Source organism: Nerophis lumbriciformis, linkage group LG07 (assembly GCF_033978685.3).
Source record: "Nerophis lumbriciformis linkage group LG07, RoL_Nlum_v2.1, whole genome shotgun sequence".
Classification (NCBI taxonomy): domain Eukaryota; kingdom Metazoa; phylum Chordata; class Actinopteri; order Syngnathiformes; family Syngnathidae; genus Nerophis; species Nerophis lumbriciformis.
Genome location: NC_084554.2, coordinates 38,733,213 through 38,759,870, shown reverse-complemented (window position 1 = coordinate 38,759,870; position 26,658 = coordinate 38,733,213). Strand labels below are relative to the sequence as shown.

Here is a 26,658-nt window from a genome sequence, read left to right as displayed (position 1 = left end):
TATTATTGACGTATTTAATGGATTCTGTAAGGATGTTTTTTTTTTTACTATTAAGATTTTACATACAATATGTACGTTGCATATTTTTAAATAGTTTTAACCTTTGACATAACATAATCTTCAGTTTTCCTCCTGCAGATGTTCTACTTGTGGAAGAAGGACAAGAAGACCATAAAAGACATGAAAAACAAAGACAAAGAGATCTTGATAAAGGTGATTCCAACAGAAAAGTGTTTTGTTTTCACCCTCCTGCCCCGTTTTAAACTCCTGTGACCACACAGGAGAACTTCTGCGGGACGTCTATCATCGTGCCCGACCTGGAGGGGGTTCTTCACCTCAAAGAAGACGGCAAAAAGTCGTGGAAGCAGCGTCTTTTCCAGCTAAGAGCCTCTGGGATTTATTACGTACCCAAAGGCAAGACAAAGGTCAGCGTTAGTGACATGTTTTGTTTTGTTTTGTGTACTGCCAAGTCTGAATAAACTCATTTTCTTTCAGTCTTCGCGTGATCTGGTCTGCTTTGTGCAGTTTGACAACATCAACGTGTACTACGGCAAAGACTTCAGGGCCAAATACAAATCACCTACAGACTTCTGCTTTGTACTCAAAGTAAGTCAACATTTTTAAATCAAACCATTAAAACCAAACTTGGCTCCAGTTAAGGCTTTACTGACTCACATTGTTGTTAAATACAATTCAAACGGCGATAATAAAAACAACGACTGCACAAAAATATCTTGACTAACATCAAATGAGTGTGTGTATATATACACATGCATACATGCATATACCGTATTTTTCAGACTATAAGTCGCAGTTTTTTTCAGTTTGGCCGGGAGTGCGACTTATACTCAGGAGCGACTTATGTGTGAAATTAACACATTACCGTAAAATATCAAATAATATTATTTAGCTCATTCACGTAAGAGACTAGACGTATAAGATTTCATGGGATTTAGCGATTAGGAGTGACAGATTGTTTGGTAAACGTATAGCATGTTCTATATGTTATAGTTATTTGAATGACTCTTACCATAATATGTTACGTTAACATACCAGGCACGTTCTCAGTTGGTTATTTATGCCTCATATAACGTACACTTATTCAGCCTGTTCACTATTCTTTATTTATTTTTAAATTGCCTTTCAAATGTCTATTCTTGGTGTTGGGTTTTATCAAATAAATGTCCCCCAAAAATGCGACTCCAGTGCGACTTATATATGTTTTTTCCCTTCTTTATTATGCATATTCGGCCGGTGCGACTGATACTCCGAAAAATACGGTACTTTGTACATCTTGTCAAAGGAAATTACATAATTTGAGTTGGTACTATATGATGTGAAAAAATTATACATTTTTGTAGAAGTATGTGAAAAGAGAAGTGAAAAGTGACACTTCCTATTGAAATTATAGATTTCCTAAAAGGTGGCAGAAGTGAAAAGTAACAAACAGGTCAATATTCATCTTTATTGTTAAATATGTCATAAACGCTGTATAAAAAGTATAATCAATGATATGAATGTAAAATGGGACTAAATTGTATATATTTTTAAAAATAGCAACAGCTTCCTCTTGAAGTTATTACAACTGTTTTTTTGAAACATGTCACCTGTCAAACTGGATGGCTTCATTATTTAACTCGTAAACGTAACAATATGTTGGAAATGAAAATAATCAATGGTGCATCAATGGTTTGTCTTTTCAAAAAGTCTCTGCTTAAATTGTTCCTTTGGTTTATGGGGCAGACTGCCCCTTTGTGGCTGCTAGTCATACTGTTAGTCCCTTATGTACTGACCAAACAAACACAATGATCATGTGTCTCTTTAGCATCCTCAAATCCAGAAGGACTCTGAGTACATCAAATACATGTGCTGTGACGACGCTTGGACCATGAACCTCTGGGTGACTGGAATACGTGTCGCAAAGGTATTGTGATTATTATTCTCCTCACCGTGTGTAATAGGCAACAACATATTTGTGTCTCTCCATTCCTTCCAGTACGGCACCTCTTTGTATGACAACTACAAAGTCGCAGAGAAGAAGGTGGTCATGGGTTCTGTGTGGGCCAAATGCAGCATTCCATCAAGCTCCAGTCCATCCACACAAAGTAGGCACCAGTTAAAACACACACACTTAAATACACCTCCAGTCTTGCTGGAGTTTTCCAAAAGCTCAGTTTGTAAGGACAAAAAACAATGTTTGCATGTGGACAAGAGGCCAAAAATGAATATGCCATTTGAAAATATTATATTATATATTCCTAAGATTCAAGTATATCGATCTGTGCTCTGCTTGTTGGCCTTCCAGAATATATATATTGATCTAATGTCGTTTTAAAAAGGTAATTAATCGATTTGATCTATACTGGACAATAAAAACGGCAGACTTTATATATTTAAAAAAAATAAAGTTAAACGTTATTAGAGTCTGCTGCCCATCTATGACGTCGTCTATATGGATACTGATACACGCAGGCGAACGAGAAACAAACAAGCCACCATTGAGGTCCAGTGTGTGTAAACACTTAGGCTTTGCAAAAACAGAGATGTTTGTAGGATATGTCAAATACAATGGCAACACCACAAATCTCTAGAAACAACTATGGCGCCATGAATTGATTTACGTGGACCCAGACTTAAACAATTTTAAAAACTTATTTGGGTGTTACCATTTAGTGGTCAGTTGTACGGAATATGTACTGTACTATGCAATCTACTAATAAAAGTTTCAAAACGTTTCAATGGGATTTCACACTCAGCGACCACAGTAACACAAAAGTATTAGTTAAATATGCTGCTAATTCTACCTAAAAATGTTGGTTTCACTTAATTTTTTACATTAAAACTGTATTATTGCTATGCTAAAAAACAAAAGCAGAAGTAGCAGGCATATCTACTGTTAAAATGTTGGTTATTGAACATTTCTAGAATACTCAAAATGAGTATCTCTTCATAAGTAGGGCAAAAGGTCTGGTGCTGCAGCAGGGGTTATTTCTATCTACTTCACTAATTATTTGTTATATATACTAAATACTGCTTTGATGTGTGTACATATTGAATCTGCTGATGTAGTAGTAAAAAAAACTGTACACATTGAATCTGCTGATGTAGTAGTAAAAAAAAAAAAGATGCATACTGATTAAAAGAGGCCAATGCAGATATGTCAAAATGCAATATATCGGCACCGGTATTTGGTCGCTCTCACGTGCAGTGTCCTGTATCGAGTATTTATTTCACAGTCACTGAATGTTTCAACTCACTGAATCGTTTCACAATGTATCACTTTATGTAAACTAATATCTTCCCTGAATTGTTTTGGCAAGGTCAAATTATGATTTGAATGGTTACAAGTAAATATCTATGTTTGTGTGGACATGTCCTAAACTCTTTTTCCTTGTGGCAGACACATTATCTAGCCAGGTGGCCAATGGGCACAGTGCCACACATCAATCCATTTCCAAGGTACACTCAGGATGTTTCCAACTTTTCATGCACGCAAAAAACTAAATTTCACTCCAATGTCTTAATGTCACCCGTTCACAGGACAACGCTCTGCCCGTACCACCACCTCCACCTCCTCCTCCACCAGCAAACCTTGATGTTCCTTGTCCACCGCCGCCACCTCCCCTACTAGCGGCTAAGATATCCTCCAAACCTTCCCCTCAGCAACGACATCTACCCACCAACTTTCCTCCACCTCCCCCTGCCATAGTTAACCTTCCTCCTCCACCCATCGAGGACACCTCAGAGGCTCCACCGGACTTCCTCCCACCACCTCCTCCGGCTCCTGGCGCCGGTCAGCTGCCTCCTCCTCCTCCTCCGCCCATCAACACTTTTCTTCCTCCTCCTCCGCCTATCAAGACTCTTCCTCCACCCATCAACACTTTTCTTCCTCCTCCTCCGCCCATCAAGACTCTTCCTCCACCCATCAACACTTTTCTTCCTCCTCCTCCGCCCATCAAGACTCTTCCTCCACCCATCAACACTTTTCTTCCTCCTCCGCCCATCAACACTATTCCTCCACGCATCAAGACTCCTCTTCCTCCTCCTCCTCCTCCTATTAACACTCTTCCTCCACCTAGTTTCAAGGCAATAGACCTGCCTCCACCACCACCAGATCCTGGCTTTTTACCCCCACCGCCACTCACCGGAGGACTTCCACCACCTCCACCACCGCCTCCGACAACATCAGTCAACCCGACGAGAGTCCCACTGAAACCTTCTGGATCATTGAAGAAGGTACCTCCTCGTCCACCAAAGAGGACTACACCCTCACTGCATGGAGGAGGAGGAGGTGGTGGAGATTTTATGTCAGAACTGATGCTTGCTATGCAGAAGAAGCACCCTTAGCCTGATGACTTAATGTTTACAATTTGGGGCCATCTTGACTTGCAAAGCTAAACTGATGCAAATTGTTCATTGAAACATTTGCAAAGGTTTGTAAATATTCATATTTGAATGATTATTACAAAAACATTTTGTAAATAACTTGAATTTTAATTCAATGTCTAAATCTAGAAATAATGTAATTATGTAATTAGACTCAAGCTTGTACTAACATTATTTAATGTAAATTAATTGAGGTAAATAATTAGGACAAGTGACAGCAAAACATTTAACTATAATACAATTATTTCAAAATGTAATACAATAATTCATTTTTAAGATGAATAAAGATCTAATGTAAAGCCTACATCAAACGTTTCAGTAGATTGTGTATTTCTCTTACTTTGGCAAGTTGGCGCTTAGGGGAGACCACTCACGAAGAGCAGCTGACCTTTAACGTCTGGGCCCACTTAGGAGGTCTCCCTGCATAGCCTGCAGCCTCTGCTGAGCTTTGAATGATGAACGGAGATGAAAGGATATGGTGAAGCAGCTCCACCTAGCGGGCAGAATGACTAAATGAATACAATACATAAAAAGCCAGCGTACTGATGTTTACCTCTGAAAAATCATTCCTCTCTGCTTTCCTGATGGCTGACTCTGCCATCCAGTTCCTCAGCACATATCGTGGGTTCACGCCTGCAAGTACACAACATTCTGCTTTGCGTGTTCATTTTGCAGAATTGCTAAACCATACGTAATTGGCCTCTTGTTATGATACATCAGCGTATCCGCAATAGTGGGTGTGGCAGATCGGCCTTGTAAAGAAAGCCTTGTCAGTCTTAGCTGTGAAAGGTAATCCAAGACGATGTGTTTGACTGTAAATTGTTGGTACAAATCCATGCAGCGCATGGATTAAGCATTTTCTATGTTCTTGACGTATTAAATGCAATGTGTATATACACGTGTAAATAACTTTTAACAGCTTACCTTTCATCCTCGCTTGACGCTGCACATCTTTGTCACGCACTTGCCTGCACATAGAGCATAAACACCTCACTGACGTGCACTCAATCGTAGTTGATTAACTTGTCCATGGTGTCGCTTGCCTGTGGAGGCGCTGTAGGTACACACTCAGCCAGTCAGAGAAGAATCCAAGTGATGACAAGTCCTCCAGAGCCCACGCCTATCAACACCACGAGCAGCAATAAAATATGTTTTCAAAAACCATTACAACATTCACATTAGTTGGCATCATTTCCAAAGCTAAAACCTTGGAGCACCTGTGTGAAGTTGTGGTTGTGGAGCTGAAGCGCTGAAGCCTCACTCAGCTGTCTGAAGACCATCGTGAAGTCAGCCTGCGTGTCCTCCATCACCTGAAGACAACATATAGAATAGTATTATTGGTGATACACTGAATTTTCAGCAGCAAAAGTTTGGGCTGAAAATGGCCCAAAGTTGCATTTTTACCTCAATATGGTGGACAATGACAAGGTAACAGTGCCGAACAAAAATGATCTTATTGGATCTCGTCAGATTTTACAGGTGTACACCTAGTACATGGGTATCAATTTTTTTTTTTTTTTTACCACTGAGGGCCACAGACTAAAAACAAATCAAAGGATGACCATTATCATATTTTTCATTCTCAAATCCAGTAAAATGCACACTTGTACCTCAACTTAAGAGTGCTCCAACCTAACAGTGTTTGGAGATAAGAGCTGTGTTTCAGCTAATTGATAAGCTTTAAGTTACAAGCAAAAATGTGAGTTTCAAGCATCGTTACCATTAGTTGGCGTAGTAAATGTCACAGTGAACCCCGTGAGATCAAAACAAAACATCTGGTCTTAGTTCCTAGCATGAGCTTATAGCTAAAGATCAACAAACCCACGGGCAGGGAGAAACGGAGTGTGAAGGACAGTGGAGATTCTTTTAATTAAAAAAATTAAATCATCAAAAACATGACCGAGCATGTTACCAACTTGGCAAATTTGAGTGTATCATTGTGAGTCTGCACTGTACTAAAGCAGAATGAGTCTAACGCCAGCCAAGGATGTTAAAATTATTTCTAAACCGCAGACATTTATCCATGAAAACTTTCCAAATTCTGATATGCTAAAAGGTTTTAAGAGTTGTACATGCATACAGATGTTCTAAATTTGATTTTTTTTACTGTAAAGTTATATTGTCCTCTGTTGTTGAAAATAATTATTGTACATTTATTATCATTACTACAATGCATAAAAAATGACAGTAGTTTGTAGCACATTCTATTGTATTGTTTTATACAATGTTATATCCAAAAATGTGTTTTGGTTTTTAAAATGCATGATCTTACATGTTAAAATTGTGCTGATGTGGGTAGCCAATCACCAATTAAAATGGATTTCAACTCATTTCAATGGGAGCTGCAAATTTGAGATACGAGTGTTTTGAGTTAAGAGCTCCATCACAAAACCAATTAAGTTGAGGAACAACTGTAAAGATTTTATTTTGAAGAAAAAAACCTTAATGTCAGCTTTGTATTAGTGGTAACATTTCAACTTTTTCTGAACACATTGAACCCGTTAGCTCTTCATTCCACTTTTTATGTGTGGAATAAAAAATACCCCCCCACCAGTAACTGTATTTTTAAAATCTGCAACGGGCCGTTAAAAAATTAGCTTCGAGTACCTCTGATCTACCAGTGGATTGTAGGTAAGAACTTACCTTAAGTAGGAAGGCAATAATGTAATCATCTTCCACATCGTCACCGAGGAGTCCCAGTTTGGCTTTGAATAAATGATGAATCCTAACAACATGACAAGAATATATAAGAAGGTACATGGCTACATACAAACATGAATTTAGATATACTGTACATACAGATACATTTGAGCTCAAAACGCTGGGCTGTCAGCTCATTGTCCAGAGTCGCTCTTAATGTGCCAGGGAGCGTGGTTTACACAACGTATTTCACTATTTTACAGCACACAACCTGGCATCTGTTACACGTACATATATACTATCTATATATACCGGTACTGTACATATATAGACAGGTAGTAGAGGTATGAATCTTTGGATGTCTAAAATTCAATGTAATTTTGATTCCTGGGGTGACAATTCGATTCAGAATAGATTTAACACTATTCTAAATTCAAAGTAATTCTTGCAATGTATTATTCTGTATAATAATTATAATGAAACTTTTTCAAAACAGGTTAAAAGTTACAACAGCTCATTTTGGTTACATGGAGATAGCCTAAAAATTTATTTTCAAAAAATAGATTCTTATTCTTTTTAAAGTAACTTTGTCTGTATTTCTTTTTAATACGTTTTTGAAAATGATGACTCAAGAATCGGGATGAATAAGAATCACGATTTGGATGTGAATATAGTGAATAAGTAGAGAGACATCGCTATACATACCGGTACATTAATATATAGATTTACCTTGTCTTGTAGATGTCAACATATCCCTTTAAGACGGTCTCCGCCCTAAAAGGTACAGAAGAGAGCACTAGGTTGTTGTGTATGTCGTTAATTGTCTGGTCTTTCTTACGCTTTTTGTTGTCCGGCTGTGAGAATCGGCCTCAGAGCATCCAGCAGCTTCTCCAGGTTGAAGAGGCCCACACTAGCCTGCTCTCCAACGCTGTACCTTCCTTCGTCGTCCGACGTGTTGGGGACAAAACCTGAGACGGTTGACGACGGGTGAAACGACGCCCTCTGAGGTGTGGGGAAGTTAGAGGTACGCACCAGGGTTGTAAGACTCCATGAAGCCAAAGGGACCGTAGTCGATGGTGATGGACAGGAGGCTGAAGTTGTCCGTGTTGCACACGCCTATGACGACGACGTCAGTCTATGCGCGTGTGACACATGTCAACATCGAGTCACATGTGCTTCTTACCGTGAGCAAAGCCGACAGACATCCACTGAGCTATTAGATGTGCTGTGTCGTTCACCACTCGGGAATAAAATGCCTACAAACACAACAATTCACTTCTCGTTAGACAAGGAAAGAAACCCGGTAATACACAACACAGACCACTTCATTAGGTACACAATCTAATGCGACCTGATGCCCTTACAAAGATTAATTTAAAAAGTTGTGTATTATTGTGCTTGCACTTTGCACTTGTGTTGTACTGATACCAGTATTGTGGCACCAAAATATGTTTCGATACTTTTAAAATAAAGAGGACCAAAAAAAGTCATTGGCTTGGCTTTTTTTATTTTAACAGAAAATCTTATGATACATTAAACATTATTTTCATATTGCAATCAAAGAACACATTTGGCAGTAAATAAGATAGTGAACATACTAGACAACTTCTCTTTGAGTAATAAGTAAGCAAACTGGTTACAAAGGCTCCTAATTTGGCTGCTGATGTATGCAGTAACATATTGTGTCATTTTCTATTGTATTATTTTGTCAAAATTATGAGGGACAAGCGGAAGAAAATGGATGGATTATAATCTACATTTTCATGTATTGTTAATACATGTTTACTTTCTGTTTTAACATGTTCTAGCTACACTTCTGTTAAAATGTAATAAGCACTTATTCTTCTGTTGTTTGGATACTAACATACGTTTTGGGTGATATTACAAATTTGGGCATGGATCCAATACCAAGTAGTTACAGGGTCATAATAAAGTAAAATAACCTGTGCCGAGGGACGCATTTCCTGAGTTTATAAACAATAATAAATACAAAGAGATTTTGTAATAATAAAAAATATTGACGTAATCATTGTAGTATCGAGTAGATACGGCCCTTGTACTTGGCATCGTTACAGTCGATATTAGTATAGATCCACCCTTTTGTTCACATTGAGGAGCGCTAGCTTGTTGTTAGCGGTTAGAAAAAAAAAAAAGAAAAAAAAAGTACCAATGATTGTCACACACACACTAGGTGTGGCGAAATTATTCTCTGCATTTGACCCATCACCCTTGATCACCCCCTGGGAGGTGAGGGGAGCAGTGGGCAGCAGCGGTGGCTGCGCCCGGGAATCATTTTGGTGATTTAACCCCCAATTCCAACCCTTGATGCTGAGTGCCAAGCAGGGAGGTAATGGGTCCCATTTTTATAGTCTTTGGTATGACTCGGCCGGGATTTGAACTCCCAACCTACCGATCTCAGGACGGACACTCTAACCACTAAGCCACTGAGTAGGTTAGCTATTGTATCCTCCTACGGTTTGTAGAGAAACATGTTTAACTATTCCTCGTCCTGCAGGGATGATACTTGTAAGAATCATACTTTATTTGTCACTCTGGAGGCAATGATTCGTGATTTAGACGTAGCTAAAACACTGGCTGCTGGGTAGCAGTGTTTTAAAGAACCGCTTCAATATTTTTCAGTGTTTATAACTTTCCTTTTATCATTAGTTTTGAAGCCAAAATATGTCTATTCTCCCTCTTCGGTTTTCACACTATTTCCACTTGTAAGTACTGTGTGTGTGTTGACTTACATGCGCCTTGGCTCATCATGTCCATTGGAGTAAAAAAAAAAGTACCGATATTTTTCAAAGGCAATATAGTAGCTTTTTTAATTTATTAGTACAGCAGTACTTTATTAGTACCAGTATACCGTACAACCCCATTTTGCAGTGCATCATACTGAAGTGTTTTTCTAATATTTTGACCCTTAAAAAGGTAAGCAAAGGTCACTAAGAAGGCTTAGCTTGGTTAGTAAAGACATAATTTGTATGTGCAAATGCACCTCATTTAATATTTGACTTACCAAATATTTATCAGGGTCGTTTTTCTGGATGGAAGGAAAGTGCTCTTCTATGACAAAATTGAGCAGCTGTCTGAAATCCACAAAACATCTTGTTAGTCAATAAATAAAACAGCATCGTGAGGCCTAGCTCACCTGAGAAGATCAAGCTCTTTGCTTTGAGACAAAATCTCCAACGAGCCAATCCGGAACCAGGACTTGGCTAAGCGCAGTACGACAGCTCCTGAGGGGGCGACAACACGTGAGCAACAACTACAGGGTGTCCATAAAGTCTGGGTTCATAGGGAATTTATTTTATTCATCTATTTTTTTTCCCAGATTGAATGAGTACCAAAGCGCATCAAATTATGCATTGAAAATCACGGAAATCATGTTGAAAATATTATTTATCAACATTAGAATTTAATAAAATTGTTTTCTTTTAAAAAATTATGTGTTTTTAACGATTTAACCATGTATCCAGACTTTGAGGACACCCTGGACACAACATGTTTCTAATAATTCTAATCACAGACACACGATTACAAATCAAATGTTACCTCTTTCTGTTTTCACATTGCCGTCATAGAACTTATCCCTCAACACTGGCTCTTCACTGACAACTAAACTGAAAACAAAGAACAGACTGGTGTTGCTCGTGCTTTGTTTTCTGGCAAGTCATCAAACATCGCCACATTGTTTCACCCACACGCTGTGACGAAAACAGCATATGTTTACACTTTAGCTGCACCCATCTATCCAGCAAACCTGGATAAAATCTGGTAGCCATCAGAAAAGATCGGCAGAACAAGTTCAAGCCTTAAAACACATTCTAAACAAAATGCCGGACTTATGTGCATTTTTAGGCATGGATTCTTGAGACTTCTCTACTCATGCTAGATATGCCATAGCCTATATTTTATAGCGAAGTGCAACCACGTGATTTTTTAAAAACTCTAATATAAGCATAGCGTGCTTTCTTTCTCACCAGGCAGCTCTGCTGGTAGGCACACCGAGAAAGTGCATGGCCTCGCTGCCAAGGAACTCTCTAAGCGATGAGCGAACCACCGCTCGGCCGTCTCCAGACCTGTCGTGGAATGTTGACTGACATTCATAAAAGGGACGACCAACATATTTTTGAGGTTTTACACTTGGGGTACCTCGAATACGGTGTCTTTCCAGAACCTTTCAGCTGCAGTTCCCATGTGTCTCCTTTCCTGGTAAACAGACATTATACCTACAATACTTTAAATCAAAAGTTAATATAAACGTGAGGTGTCCAAAGTTCGGCCCGGGGGCCATTTGGAGTCCGCGGCTACTTTTTTTAATGGCCCAAGATATATCCTAGAAATACTATAACTAAAACAAAACATGGAATAAGAAGTCGAATGAAAGCGCAAACAGGTGTACTGTAACGAGAAAACTATGAAATGAATAACACGAAGCCGCCATCCAAGCTGGTTTTTTTAGGTTTTTTTACATTCATTGCTAAAAAACAATAATGAATCAATATCAATGTTGTGAATTATTGACCTACTTAAGGTTCCAATTGCTTCACATCAAATATTCCACTTTGAAATATGTTTTGAGGGAAATGTTACATATTTTGTGTGTTTGCCATATCAAAACCAAGGTTTTGTTTGACAAATAGCATAAAACATAAAAAACAACAACTTTGTAATGGATGAATAGATCTAAAGTTGATATGGGGATTCAAGATTGAAAAAAAAATTATAATAATAAAATAAATGACTTATTCTTAACACTCTCATGGGTCCCCAAGACCTTTAGTGTATTTTTTAAATTGTTATTGCTCAAAACATTATAATGAATGAAAATCAATGTTGTTATGAATTGACCTGTTCATGCCTCTAATTACTTCACATCAAATATTCCACTAGTTTTTTTATGGGGAAATATTGCACATTTTGTGTTTATGCCATTAAAAACAGGGTTTCCTTTGACAAAAAGGGCATAAAACATTAAAATAAATATTTGACTTTATATTGACGGATAAATGTGTCGATCTAAAGATTTATGACTTAAAAGTAAATAAATAATACAAATAAATAACAAGTGACTTACTTTTAAAACTTTTATTACGGTTACCCTTTCTGGTTTACAGGATGTCTAACAGTTACCAAACTTGATTTTTAACCCAAAGGGTTAAAAATCTATTGGTTTTAAAAGAGAAACATATCAAAATGGTATAAGTTTGGACAGTCCTGACATAAACTAAAGATAAGATCTTACCTGTTGGTATACTGACCAAGGAGATGTGCTCGTCCGTCTCCTAGCTGACCTGCCCAATACCCAAACTGTCATGGAGGAAAACCAAAAAACAGTAATAAAGTCTCACATAGATTTTATCGTATTCAAACTTTACCTGATGGCCTCCATATCGATGTGTCAGAGGCTGAGACTCTGGTAGACGTCTTCCTCCACTGACATATTGTAGAAACCTCTCTGACTGGACCGTAGCCATGTCCAAATCTAAGAGTCCTTCTATGACAGCCTGTAGATACATGATTAAATGCAATATACATATTTGAGTGTAACTAAAGCCATGTCCACACGAACACAGATACTTAATAAACGCATACTTATCTCTGCATTTAGGCCTCATGTCCACACGCAGACGCATACTTTTGTCTTTAAAAACGCTGCCCAAAATGTAGAGATCCAAAACTCTCCGCTGAGCGTATGCGTGTACACGGCACAAACGGAGATTTGCGATGACGTCACGGTTGTGCGCTGTCATTTCCAAGCTCAACAACACTGCCTTGCGGTCTTTAAACAAATTATAAGAGAACTTAATGTATGTATGAACGTAAATATGCTGCTCTTTTCACTCAAAATTAATAAAAAAAGACACATCAAAATAGGCTTTGCGACACTCCCGCCAGCGCTGATGAGTCAAGCTGTTTTGGAAACGATTGCTGTGGAACCTCCACCTGATTGGACAATTTTGACAAGCAAGACTATTTGCTCCGTGTCATAAGAAAGGTGCAACATTATCTTATGGTTTCAGTCCTTGTTTGGCGACAAATCATGAAGTTAACTTACGTGTGTTGCTTCCATTTTTGTACAAAAGCGACCAAACAACTAAAAAGAAAATAATGTCGCATCCTCCTTGTAGTGTGTACTGATGTTAAAGACAATATACACTTCATTACACATGTACTATATCCATGATTAAATGCTTTAAAATTCAAAATTCAAAATGGTTTCCTTGGCTTGTTAGTGCGTGCTGATTTTAGAAATAATGTACACTGCACATGTAATACATCACCATGTTGCTGAACACGTTATAATTCTATGAGTGCTGGGTTTCAGCAGCACAGGCGTGCATTCACTCTTTAATAATGTTCCCAGTGCTCTGTGTAGTGCAGCCTGGTTGTAAAGATAATGTACATGTCATTGCACGTCTAGGTTTCCGATTGGACAAAATCTGCATGACAGCAGGTGTGTATGCGTGTGTGTGTGTAGACACACAGAGTTTTGAAACTACACTTGTGTGGATGGAGATTGTTTTAACCCCAAATATGTGTTTTTGAAACTCTCTGTGTTCGTGTGGACATGGCCTAAGAATGGAGTTTAAATGTATAATGGCTCTGTCACCTTTGAAACCGCAGCCAATCTTAATGGGCCTTTCAGGGGAGTCGGAATGGATTCAGAGAAGACGCAGTTCTTCACAGTGCGGACTGAATTCCCCTGGACTTCATCAATAGGAAAAGCCCCTGCATAAAGAAACCATCAGAAAGGGGACGCACAAACATGTTCATATAACTAAAGTTCCACAAACCACGTTAAACCCAGATTCCGATCTAACAAAGGTCTAAACTCATTCTCCTTCTATGCCACATCGATATGGAATGCACTCCCAACAGGTGTAAAAGTAAGTGCATCTCTATCCTCCTTCAAAACCGCACTAAAACAACACCTCCAGGCAACTTCAACCCTTGACTAACACACTCCCTCTTCCACATCCCACCTCCCTGGATTTTAAATAACCAAATGTAAATAATCAAATGTATTTCTAATGTATATACTTGTTCCTATGCTTTCTGAACTCACTATGTTCTCTGCTCACTGTACATATCCTACCAAGTCAGACCTACACTGTTTCAATGCCAATTTCTCTGATGATGCAATTGTTGATGACTGAAGTATGCTGTTATCAACCAAACCCTCCTCATCTCACCCCCCCGGATTGTAAATAATGTAAATAATTCAATGTATATACTCTGATGATTAATTTGTGTGATCACTGTATTATGATGATAGTATATATTTGTACCATGAATTGATTTACGTGGACGCCGACTTAAACAAGTTGAAAAACGTATTCGGGTGTTACCATTTAGTGGTCAATTGTACGGAATATGTACTGAACTGTGCAATCTACTAAAAAAAGTTTCAATCAATCAATCAATGACCTGTTTCCTACCCATGAGCTTTTCATTTGAGACTTTGAAGTGGTCCAGGTTCTGTATGAGTTTCAAAACACTTGCATTCCACCTGGAATTAACGCTTTGTGATAGTGGCTGCTGGGCTGACGGAGATAAATCCTGACTTTGACACTCAAAATCCGCTTTTTGGCAAAAGTCTTGCATGTGGACTATGGTCACGATAGTTGCTGTCACCACAGCGAAAAGTGGTACTTCCGCAAGACGCCACATTTCCAGTCCACTCCTTATCAATGAAGATAATTGAAGTCATAAGACAACATAAGTTAATTTGTCTCCGGCATTGATATTATTACGCTTAACTGTGGATAACAAATAGAGTTATGCTACAATTAGCTGTTAGCAATATTTAGCTGTTAGCTAACCCTCCTCACTGGCGTCGCAGTCTAAATACAATACGGTAATTTTAGGGGAAATTGGCACGTTTAACAAAACAGTCTATAAACGTTGAGTTTGTGGCTAGTTTACACATAAGGCAGTCAGGTTTATCTTACAGCACACAAGCATAATTTCCGAGACAGATGCAAGTTACGAGAATACGTCACTAGCTAACTTCCTCTTCCGGGTCCCGCTGCCGCACGCGACTGGGCGAACATGGCGGCCCCACTGTGGCGGCAATACCAGAGGTGGATAGTTAGCAGCGCCGGGACGAGTTTACTAGAAACACAGTGGCGCTATGGCGTTAGGCCGACGTCCGTCTCTGCTGTGTCTGGTGGGCGGGCGAGCAGGAGCTCCGGGCCGGGTGACGAGGTGAGTGTGCCCGCCGCCGGGATGGGAGTCGCCATCAGGAAGGTCAAATGTTTCCTCCGAAATAGAAAAGCGCGGTCAGTCAGCCCTACTTCTCATTAGGGCGCTTTGGAAGCCTACGAAGGACGGAATACTGTTGATGCTTCCGGTCTTGTAAGTGTACGAGTGTCACGTACTGCACCCTAACCTCATGTCAGAGGTCATAACCTGAGGTTAGATAACCGGAAGTACACCTTGTTACTTCTACTAGTGCAGTGGTTCTTAACCTTGTTGGAGGTACCGAACCCCACCAGTTTCATATGCGCATTCACCGAACCCTTCTTTAGTGAAAAATACAAAAAAATTCTTCATCCATCCATCCATTTTTCTACCGCTTATTCCCTTTGGGGTCGCGGGGGGTGCTGGAGCCTATCTCAGCTACAATCGGGCGGAAGGCGGGGTACACCCTGGACAAGTCGCCACCTCATCACAGGGCCAACACAGATAGACAGACAACATTCACACTCACATCCACACACTAGGGCCAATTTAGTGTTGCCAATCAACTTATCCTAAATATTAATCATGAAATGATGTTATTATATTAAAGAAATACTAATAAAGATATATTTTACAAACAAAGTTTGTAAAAATGAATGTACACATGATCCCATGTTTACATCTCATTGTGCAACATGTGAATGTTTTAGTGGGGAACTAAATGCGATATCTGAAAGGGGTACAAATTATTTCCAAAGCAGGAACTCCACCCAGACATACAATACTAATGCCCAGCTCATGAAAAACAATATTTTTTGTCATTGTTAGTGGGCCAAAACACCTATATTAGAAAATAATCTCATGGAAATGACTGCTGTCATTTGATTATGATAATAAAACATTTAACTTGTTATTTAGTCAGGTTTGGGAAGGGTGTGCTGCTGGTGTGGCCACAGTGCATGTGCACGTCTGACGTCGCTCACATGTGCTCCACTGAATGCTCAAGGAGTTTTTACGTTTGCTCACGCATATGGAAAATTAAAGGGAACATTGTTTGGGGGTATCCATAATACGTCGATAGGGAGACGTTTTTATTTGCACGATGAGTCGGGTGTGTCTTGACCTCCGCGGCGGAGGCTCCGCCGAACCCCTAGGGTTCGATCGAACCCAGGTTAAGAACCACTGTACTAGTGTCAATTCATTTATTTATTTATTACCTCATAATATGTGGTTAACAATATGTCTTTTCATTAATCGTTTTACAGCTTTATTTTCACAGATTTTTGCTATTTTGACATAAGTTGGTAATTACGATGACAATATATTGTTTTTGTATGTAATTAAGCTCCTTATACAGCTTAGGCATTTTAATCAACCAAAGCTATACAAAGTGTAAATAGCATAATCAGAATCAAAATCAGAAATACCGTATTTTTCGGAGTATAAGTCGCACCGGCCGAAAATGCATAATAAAGAAGGAAAAAAACACATACAGTAAGTCGCACTGGAGTATAAGGTGCATTTTTTGGGGAAATTTATATGATAAAACCCAACACCGAGAATAGACATTTGAAAGGCAATTTAAAATAAATAAAGAATAGTGAACAACAGGCTGAATAAGTGTACGTTATATGAGGCATAAATAACCAACTGAGAACGTGCCTGGTATGTTAACGTAACATATTATGGTAAGAGTCATTCAAATAACTATAACATATAGAACATGCTATACGTTTACCAAACAATCTGTCACTCCTAATCGCTAAATCCCATGAAATCTTATACGTCTAGTCTCTCATGTGAATGAGCTAAATAATATTATTTGATATTTTACGGTAATGTGTTAATAATTTCACACATAAGTCGCTCCTGAGTATAAGTCGCACCCCCGGCCAAACTATGAACAAAACTGCGACTTATAGTCCGAAAAATACGGTACTTTATTAATCCCCGAGGGGAAATTAAGATTTTCAGCACAATCCCATTAAAGAGAAGACAAACATTACAGGGAGACAGAACGGGATCGCTGACGGGTCTGCCAACTTCCGGCGCCCCTTACAAAAAAGGTGAGAAACAGGTAAACGCTGGGGGGTGGGGGGGAGAAAAAAAAAATTCAGTCTAAGCCTGGGCCCTTGGAGCGGGGGTCCGACTCCAGACTGAGGATAATATACTAACATTAGCTCTAGTGCAGTGATTTTTAACCTGGGTTCGATCGAACCCTAGGGGTTCGGTGAGTCGGGCTCAGGGGTTTGGCGGAGGTCAAAACACACCCGACTCATCGTGTAAAAAAAACAACTTCTCCCTATCGGCGTATTACGGATACGACAACAGCAGAAGTCAGACTGATTTGCAGGTGTGTAATTTGTTGTGAGTTTATGCACTGTGTTGGTTTTGTTGTTTGAACAAGGTGATGTTCATGCACGGTTCATTTTGAGCACCAGTAAAAAAAAACATGGTAACACTTTAGTATGGGGAGCATATTCACCATTAATTAGTTGCTTATTAACATGCAAATTAGTAACATATTGGCTCTTAACTAGTCATTATTAAGTACTTATTAATGCCTTATTCGGCATGGCTTTATTATAACCCTCACCCTCTAACCCTGGCCCTAACCCTAACCAAATAACTCTAAATTAAGTCTTTGTTACTTAGAATATGTTCCCCTAGTGTCCAAAAAACTCTAAATTAAGTTTGTGTTACTTCGAATATGTTCCCCATACTAAAGTGTTACCAAAAACATTTAACTTTGTCTTGAATTTGACAAAAAAAAAAACATTTTATTTTTCACTAAAGAAGGGTTCGGTGAATGCGCATATGAAACTGGTGGGGTTCGGTACCTCCAACAAGGTTAAGAACCACTGCTCTAGTGTTTTATCATTTTGTAAAAAAAACAAAAACACATCTTTAATTTTGAAAATATATTTCTATTTGATGGAAACTGTTTCAATCTTAGGAACAAACTAATATTTGAAATAAAATGCATTTGTTTTCTACCTGTTATTAGTAGGACATAGATATTTTAAATATTGCTGTCGGTGGGCAGCACGGTGGAACAAGGGGTTAGTGCATGTGCCTCACAATACGAAGGTCCTGAGTTCAATCCCGGGCTCGGGATCTTTCTGTGTGGAGTTTGCGTGTTCTCCCCGTGACTGCGTGGGTTCCCTCCGGGTACTCATTGAAGGTGCGCCTTATAATCCGGTGCGCCTTATAGTGCGGAAAATACGGTATGTTAATTTAGATGATTTACTGCGTGGGTTTCCTCCGGGTACTCCGGCTTCCTCCCACCTCCAAAGACATGCACCTGGGGATAGGTTGATTGGCAACACTAAATGGTCCCTAGTGTGTGAATGTTGTCTGTCTATCTGTGTTGGCCCTGTGATGAGGTGGCGACTTGTCCAGGGTGTACCCCGCCTTCCGCCCGAATGCAGCTGAGATAGGTTCCAGCGCTGTCTGGCAAAATTCACTCCAAAATACAGCCTAAAAGAACTTTAAATAAAACTATTAACAATTGTTGTGCAAAAAAATGACATGCATTCAAGTAAAACGGTCAAAAACGTTCCTGGATGACATTCTAACAATAAAATTGCATTTATGTACAATATTGCGGTATTTTCTTCAGCTAATTGTAATCATGCAAGCGATTAAATACCTGTGTTTGATCATGAATAATCCAAATTCCAAAATGTGATTAATCTGATTTAAAAAAATAATAATTTGACAGCCCTAATTACAAGATGACATGGTGGACCTGAGTTTTATTATGAGCATCAAAAATAAGAAAATGCTTCAAAAATACAAATTAATGTCCTTTGTGTTTGTGCAGCTCTCATTACAACCAAAGCAGAGGGTCCTGCAGGGGTACACGTTATCTCTCGCCAGGTGAGACTTTTTTTTGAAAAATATTATTTTGGTGTTACTGTTGAATGAGAAATAATATGTGCGTGTTTATTTATCCAGACACAAACCCCGCCTGTTGTATCCATCATGCCCCTGTAGGAACATACACAGCGACGCCAAGTTGAAAGACCCCTTCACGTTAGCCCAAAAAGATTTAGCAAGTTTATATGACGACATCAAAAAGGTAAGTAATACAAACACATTTTTAACATTAGATTGTATTTAAATGAGAAGATGCATTGTCATACTCACAGGAACTGTTTGTGTCCAAAGAAGAGCTCAAGTCTTTATGTGACTACTACTTTGACGGCAAGGGCAAAGCCATCCGGCCTATGATTGTGGTCCTGATGGCACGTGCTCTCAACATCCACAGCAACAGAGCAGGGTACACACACAGTAGTTATTAACTATCACGTAGTAGTGTTTAATCAGTGTATGATCATCTCCAGGGACTTGCTCCCAGGCCAGCGTGCCGTCGCCATGATCTCAGAGATGATCCACACGGCCAGCCTGGTGCACGACGACGTCATCGACGGCTCGGACAAGCGGAGGGGGAAGAGGACCATTAACGACATGTGGGGGGAGAAAAAGGTCAGCGAGATAGAAACGCTGACTCTTGTTAGTGCGTGTGGTTGATTGTTGTGTTAATTGTCCTTTAGGCCATTTTAGCAGGAGACTTCATCCTGTCAGCCGCCTCCATGGCTCTGGCTCGCATTGGGAACATCACCGTGGTCAAAGTGTTGTCTCAGGTCATCGAAGACCTCGTCAGAGGTATTTGTGCTGATATGACATATTATCATATCACTATGTGCGCAAAACATCGTCATTACACTATTACACACTCATTACACATCACTAGCAGTGTTTCTACAGAAGTATTATTGTAGCAAAAGTATTTGCAAATGTGTGCGTCTGTAATTCGATTCATGTGTCCGTGTACTAATTTGTCGGTATTGTTTGTGCAGCGATCTGAAAGTGTAAAAAGACTTGTCTGTCTGCAACGTCACCTTTCCTTTCCCTATACTCACCACTAGTCGGCGCTTTGCACCTACTCATGTTATTTTGTGTTGAAGCCACCACATTTACACTCCGTTACACACAGCAGAGAAAACCTAACTTGTTCACAGATAACATTACTGATAACTTATTTGAAGAAGACAAAAATACTTCTGACAACTAGGTTACTGCTAAAACATTAACTTTTACTTAGCGCCAGTGATCAGGAGAGTCTAATGTGGTGGCTTAAACACAGAATAACATGAGTGGGTTTACATGTAAGATCGCTGCATGGACACAAGTCTTATATGGCAAAAGTCATGTTTAAAAAGACCGCCAATCAGGGTTCGTGCTTCACAAAAATCTGAATACACAGACATACACACATCAAAATATAGACACTTTTTTTTTTTCTTACACAGATCAAGACAGACAATTGGATTACAAATGCACGGATTGAGATATGCATTTGCAAATAATTTTACTACAATAATACTTCTGTATGTTTCCCGCAAATTGACCATTTATGGTGGCGGGCCCGAGGCCTGTGGTGTACTATCAATATGACAATATTGTATCATTTGCATAACTGTCTATCACATACAGTGGAACTTCGATTTAGGAACTTAATTTGTTCTTGTGAAATCGAAAAGTTTGTATAGTGAAGCTAATTTTTTCTATAAGAAACAATGTAAATATGAATAATGGGTTCCAGCATCGATAAAAGTCCATATTTTAGTGAAGGTTGGTACAATGAACACAATATAAAGTGCTATACAGTACTGTATAGCAAACAAACATAATAAGTCGGTGATGGATCGACGTCTCTTTATTAACAAGCCTGAACAACGATGAGATAAACTGTCCTGTATGCGCGCACACACAAAAGTCTCTTGGGTGCCCCCACAAACGATCAGAAATCACATAAATCCTGAACTTTAACAGCCATAGTGCCACAATAATAAACCTTTTAAAAAGTGAAAACCACATACAGTAAATTAACCTCGCCAAAGGGCCTCTCGTTAGCTGCTCCTTTGGCTCATGAGGATAGAAATAGACAGGGAGAGAAGAGAGGGGGCGGGTGGAAGGACTGAGTGTTCTTTGAAGGCCGCGCCACTGAACGAGAGATAGTCTTTTCTGCTTTGGCATCTCTTTCCAGAAAAGTCCGCTATCATCACAGTTAAAAAATTGTTGTGGCATGAAGCCTGCTTCCTCAAGCTCTTTAATACGAGAAAGCACAAAAAGGCTCCCGGCAGGACATGGTTCGCACACAGCGGCATATTTGGCGCTATCTGAATGTTTGTAAACCGATAAGTTCGCAAAAATCGAGGTTGCACTGTATGTATTTTTTAAAAAGGCTAAAAAACGTTATGCATATATTAAGACACATATCTGTTAATTAGTATCAACATATCTTTTTCTTGTTGCATGATGTCATTTAGCTGTATTTTTCCAATCGTTACTGCTTACTTTATTACTACAATGTAACACAGGCTGCACTTTGTACACCCCTGGTTTATTTACATGCATTATTCTGCCCTGCTTGAAAATGGATGGATGGATGGATAGGTAAACAGTCCTTCCTTAATCAGAAATGAAAAACTTCCAAATTGAGGTCGTTTTTTGGTTTCCAAAAATAAGTTACTGTAAAACTAAGCACACAAAGGAAAGTACGATAATATACACATGTAGGAATTGTGTTTAGTCAACAATACAGTTTGGTATAGACTGGGGAAAAAGCAATGCAACCATACAGGGTAAAGGTTGTCTTTTATGCTGTTAGGGCAATGCTAACATACAATGGACAAGCTCATTGACAGGCTAACAAATTAGCATTGCGATCATTTGAAACTTGTACAAACATTTAGGAAAGGAGAGTTTAACCAAACTAAATTGACTTGAAACAGCAAATTAATTTCTATTTAGAGGCACTAAATTACCAAACTGAAGGAGTTTGGTAATTTACTTGTGGCGGGAATGTATGAGAAACACTGACCAAATAAACTTCAATCTAAACAGCATTCAACTTTACCCAGCATGCATAAAATGGTGAAAATACTCACTAACCCTGTCTCGCAGGTGAGTTCATGCAGCTGGGCTCCAAGGAGAATGAGAACGAGCGTTTTAAACACTACCTGGAGAAAACCTTCAAGAAGACAGCCAGCCTGATCGCCAACAGTTGCAAAGCAGTATGTACGTTCTGTCTCATAATTTCTACGCTTCATCCCTGCGTCCTGTTTTTTTTATACATTTGTCCCTCGCCCTCAAGGTGTCAATCTTGGTCAATTCTGATCCGGACGTTCATGAAATAGCGTACCAGTACGGGAAGAACGTTGGCATCGCTTTTCAGGTAAGCGATGTGGACAAAAGTTTTGGGACACAAGCGGAATCCTAGTTGACCAAAGCGAACCGCTTGGTTGGTTCTCCTCTGTGTAGCTGGTGGACGACGTGTTGGACTTCACCACAGGCGCCAGTCAGCTGGGGAAGCCCTCGGCGGCGGACCTCAAGTTGGGCTTAGCCACGGGACCAGTTCTCTTTGCTTGTCAGCAGGTAAGGCCTCACAGGTGACATCCGTTTAGACATTATTAATACACTGTTACTTTCAGTTTCCTGAGCTACACGCCATGATCATGCGACGCTTCAGCTCCAAAGGAGACGTTGCCCAAGCCTGGCAGTACGTCATCCAGGTATAAGCTAAAATACATTAACTTTATCTAGAACAGGGGTGTGTAAACTTTTTTTTCTGAGGGCCGCAAACTGAAAAATCAAAGAATGCATGGGTTATTTTGATATATTTTATATTCAAAGCCAATATTTTACATATTTTTTAAAGTAAAAGACAAAACCCCTCCAATTAGGCGAGATTACCTTTACTGTGCTTGTAGGTGGGGTAGGGTTGTGTCATAAACTTCTTCTGAGCTCACTGTAAACAAACATCGCAACAGTAGTTTGGGACTCCTTTACTGTTTCAGAGGAAGACATTTTGTGTGCTTTTTGCACCGACTGTTCTGCAAACATTCAGTGAGGAGGAAAAAAACATCACGCTTCAACACCTCAAAGTTGATGCGTTCCATTTACCTGGGAAGTGAGAAGTCGGAGCTGGGAATGACGCCACTGCTGTTTTGAGAGCGTTCCAGTTACGACGCCAGAAATCAAAACTGCCACATCCATGAAAAAGCTATTTTTGCGCTTGCCTTGTCTGAATATAAACCACTTATGGGAAAATATGCACTCTTTTTGCAACCTTCAAACACAGTGGATGTAGAGAAAACAGACTATGTAGAACGTATATACCACATGAAATAAATGTAGTTTACCCTTCAGTGAATTTACCATATATAAACGTACAAAAATACTTTGTATATGGCTGATTTACTGCGACAAAAACTAAATAAAAGTGCTAATAACGGACATTATAGAAATTGGATATCATTGTTTACATCCGGCGCAGCCATCAATGAAACGAACTTGGGGGTGGTGTAAATGCTCCGACTTTCCGAGTCAGAAATCCGACCTTGAGGGGCGTTCCAGTTGAAATTCTGACTCGGAACTAGCAAATGTCGACTTTAAAACTGCTCAGTGGCCTTCTGGTTAGAGTGTCCGCCCTGAGATCTGTAAGTCGTGAGTTCAAACCCCAGCCGAATCATACCAAAGACTATAAAAATGGGACCCATTACCTCCCCGCTTGGCACTCAGCATCAATTGGGGGTTAAATCACCAAAATGATTCCCGAGCGCAGCCACTGCTGCTGCTCACTGCTCCCCTCACCTCCCAGGGGGTGGAACAAGGGGATGGGTCAAATGCAGAGGGTAATTTCACCACACCTAGTGTGTGTGTGTGACTAGCAGTGGTACTTTAACTTGAACTTCCTGGCACGAATGAAACACACAGTTTAAGCCTTTGCTAAAGAAGCTGCCCTAAAGAAATGTGTCCATGTGCACAGATTACATTTACAGTTAAGTTAATCGGTTATCGGTATCGTTCTTGAGAAGCAGGAAGTTATCTGTATCGATACTGGATTGGAAAAAAAAAAGTGCATCCTCAGTTTTTAGTGTCAACATTTAAATTTTTTCCTATAACTTTACACATACAGTATTTGCTCTTTTATTCTACTTTGTTTTTTATAATAGTATTTTTAGAATGTGCTGCAGGCTGCAATTTAGACATCCCTAATCTGGATAAAATACAAGTAAAATATAGGCAAATAAGCTTAAACTGACACTAATGTAATATGTAATGTTCCCGCACAGAGCGACGGCGTGCAGCAGACCAACTTCCTGGCGCAGCGCTACTGCCAAGAGGCCATCAGACACATCAGCATGTTGCGACCATCGGCGGAGCGGGACGCCCTCATCAGGCTAACCGAGATGGTGCTCACCAGAGACAAGTGACGCCTCACATTGTGGCAGCTAACACCCTCCTCCTGCCTTGGCTACAGCGAGGCAGGAAATCAGTGTGAAGACGTCAATCATTGACGTCCTGTGACTCTTTCTACCTCTACCAACGTACACCAGAGTGAGTCGCGTCAACGTACATGCGAGGTACACAATACAAGGCAGGTGTACAAAATATGTGTAAGTGTGCGTTTATTGTTATTTAAGTAGTTAAGGAAATATTGGCAAAGCACTGAGCTATGATGCCGCGTACTGTACTGTAACCCAAATGTGTGTACTTACCAAACCCCACCGAAGCTTGTCATGCACACTTGAAAGGATCATTATGTCATGTGCTCCGCCAAGTGTCCTGCAACAATAACAGCCTTAACATATGCAAGTACTGCTCAATAAAAACAAATGTTTCCATACCTGTCATTACCTCCATATGTTCAGTTAGAACTCCCAATCAATTACCACATGTTGTTGTTGTACATATAATTGTTTATTATAAAAGGCTGTACATTATTTTTAATCAACATATTTTACATACAAATGAAGGGCAGAGAAATTTCAGTATCCAAGACACCGAGTCTGAATTTGTTGATGGAAGATTCACAAAAGCAAAAAAAAAAAAAAAGTGACAAAACGATACAAGGCATGGTCTGAGATGGCAAACACCTGAGTGGGAACTTACGAGATTTTATCATGGCAGCACGGCAAGCTATTTAAAAAAAAGTGGTTGGTTATTTTAATCATTTTCTTCAAATGCGGAATGTTTGGGTGCTTTTTCACAAATGTAATAAACCTTCCCCCCTCTATCGGCTTATGTATTTTTTCTGAAATAGTAGCGAAAAATCCAAGCAGACATGAATGCGTCGCACACCACGTGACGTCACGTTCCTCTGTTATTGGACAATAATACTGCACACCGGAAGATGGTGTCCGGGGGAGGACGGTGAGAAACCACATATGACACCAAGTCGATTACTTGTAATTATTTATCCATCCATTTTTTTTACCGCTTGTCTCTCTAGATTTTAACCAATTTAGCCGGATACAGTACATCTTTAAATAAATATAGACGACGACGCTCGGCAATCGGGCGACCTGCTAGCTGCAAGCTAACCGGATGGGGGCGGTTTCATTAGGTTTACTTCCTGTCGGACAGGCTTTGACGTGAGAGCTCGTTCCAAAAAATAATATTCTCTAATTTCTTACTTCCAGCGAGGGAAAAAGCACGAGTTTGAATTCCTACTATAGATGACGAAATGTGACGTCACAAGCCTTCTTACCCATAAGTTCTAAATGTTAACATGCTTACAGAGAACGTTAGCCAAGATGTCAACCCAGATTAGTTTACTGCGTTCACACCTGAACAAAGTGATGAGGGGAACTTGAACTGGATTTAAATGGAGTGAAAAGAGCACTAGTGTGACAGCACCCCTGGTTTCAGTTTGAGGCTCTGAAATCTCCCTTTGCGTCTCCTTAAAAGTTCAGTGATTCAACAGCAATACAAATTCCGAAACAAAAAACACGGTAAATTAATGTACAACATAATGGCAATAACAAACTGAAGGTAATATTGTGAAGGTTCGCATGCTTACAAAAGACCCGCCACAACCGGGAAGGAAGTGTTGAGATGGAATGATGCGTCAAGGATCGTAATCATTGGACATTCACTGGATTTACAGCAAAAGGAGACGGCCAACAACCAAAGGCTCCGTTGTGACCTTTTGAGAGATCCAATACTGACGCCATCTTTCGGTTGTTGACACGCAGGAGCAGGCAGACTTGCTAAGAAAATGTTCCACGTTAAGATGTCGCCCACCCGCCCAGAAAACACCGAAATAGACAAACCGAGACGTTGTCGTCTTAACTTGCAAACCGTGAAAGGAGAGAACATTCTGGCAAAGTTTGAGCGGCACCTCAGTCGGCGTAGTGTATGATGCTCTCCACGTAGTTGCCGGGGAACAGGCCGGTGACGCCGTTGCTGACGCCTTCGTACCAGCCATCATCGTTCTTCTTCACCACGTAGATGATGGAGCCCTCCATGAAGGACAGCTCGTCTTCCTTGTCTCTAGAGTAGTCGTAGATGGCCACCACTGGGGAGGAAAAATAAAAGAAGGGAATTCAGTCAACGTTTTTTTTTTTGCTTGACAGCGGACTT

The 26,658-nt window shown here is 39.8% G+C and overlaps 4 protein-coding genes across 26 annotated transcripts in view; 2 read left to right on the top strand and 2 right to left on the bottom strand.

Moving 5' to 3' along the window:
• The window catches only part of apbb1ip (amyloid beta (A4) precursor protein-binding, family B, member 1 interacting protein), a 45,070-nt gene extending 39,790 nt beyond the window's left edge, over positions 1 to 5,280 (top strand). For all 3 annotated transcript variants that reach the window (XM_061965166.2, XM_061965165.2, XM_061965164.1), the window contains 7 exons: positions 139 to 213; positions 282 to 425; positions 496 to 606; positions 1,826 to 1,924; positions 1,997 to 2,105; positions 3,401 to 3,459; positions 3,541 to 5,280. In XM_061965166.2, coding sequence (XP_061821150.1) covers positions 139 to 213; positions 282 to 425; positions 496 to 606; positions 1,826 to 1,924; positions 1,997 to 2,105; positions 3,401 to 3,459; positions 3,541 to 4,347 — 1,404 coding nt within the window. In that variant the 3' untranslated portion in view covers positions 4,348 to 5,280. The remainder of the gene's footprint in view (positions 1 to 138; positions 214 to 281; positions 426 to 495; positions 607 to 1,825; positions 1,925 to 1,996; positions 2,106 to 3,400; positions 3,460 to 3,540) is intronic.
• On the bottom strand, positions 1 to 15,452 carry LOC133609535 (protein adenylyltransferase SelO-like). 6 transcript variants are annotated; one of them, XR_009815736.1, is made up of 21 exons: positions 14,475 to 14,775; positions 13,646 to 13,764; positions 12,411 to 12,539; positions 12,278 to 12,342; positions 11,185 to 11,241; positions 11,013 to 11,111; positions 10,585 to 10,652; positions 10,181 to 10,268; positions 10,049 to 10,118; positions 8,210 to 8,282; positions 8,059 to 8,142; positions 7,865 to 7,994; positions 7,756 to 7,800; positions 7,030 to 7,111; positions 5,604 to 5,696; positions 5,430 to 5,506; positions 5,311 to 5,354; positions 4,940 to 5,019; positions 4,727 to 4,879; positions 1,950 to 2,054; positions 1 to 390 (listed from the first exon to the last, which is right to left on the bottom strand). XR_009815736.1 is itself a non-coding variant. In XM_061965170.1 (20 exons), exons 1-19 carry the CDS (start codon positions 14,998 to 15,000, stop codon positions 4,757 to 4,759), a joined length of 1,539 nt encoding a protein of 512 aa, XP_061821154.1. In that variant the 5' UTR covers positions 15,001 to 15,452; the 3' UTR covers positions 1 to 2,054; positions 4,727 to 4,756. The 6 variants fall into 6 exon arrangements, 3 of the variants coding, with proteins under 3 accessions (XP_061821154.1, XP_061821151.1, XP_061821152.1); XR_009815737.1 differs by having other exon boundaries at positions 1 to 2,054; positions 4,727 to 4,895; XR_009815738.1 differs by lacking the exon at positions 1,950 to 2,054 and having other exon boundaries at positions 4,727 to 4,895.
• Positions 15,086 to 25,309, top strand: pdss1 (prenyl (decaprenyl) diphosphate synthase, subunit 1). 2 transcript variants are annotated; one of them, XM_061965189.1, is made up of 11 exons: positions 15,086 to 15,243; positions 19,046 to 19,101; positions 19,219 to 19,303; positions 19,374 to 19,504; positions 19,569 to 19,710; positions 19,779 to 19,890; positions 22,195 to 22,304; positions 22,385 to 22,465; positions 22,552 to 22,665; positions 22,722 to 22,802; positions 24,366 to 25,309. In XM_061965189.1, exons 1-11 carry the CDS (start codon positions 15,088 to 15,090, stop codon positions 24,504 to 24,506), a joined length of 1,209 nt encoding a protein of 402 aa, XP_061821173.1. In that variant the 5' UTR covers positions 15,086 to 15,087; the 3' UTR covers positions 24,507 to 25,309. The 2 variants fall into 2 exon arrangements, with proteins under 2 accessions (XP_061821173.1, XP_061821172.1); XM_061965188.1 differs by having other exon boundaries at positions 19,180 to 19,303.
• Positions 25,301 to 26,658, bottom strand: part of abi1a (abl-interactor 1a) — a 47,284-nt gene continuing 45,926 nt past the window's right edge. For all 15 annotated transcript variants that reach the window (XM_061965171.2, XM_061965175.2, XM_061965183.2 and 12 more), the window contains one exon: positions 25,301 to 26,593. In XM_061965171.2, coding sequence (XP_061821155.1) covers positions 26,418 to 26,593 — 176 coding nt within the window. In that variant the 3' untranslated portion in view covers positions 25,301 to 26,417. The remainder of the gene's footprint in view (positions 26,594 to 26,658) is intronic.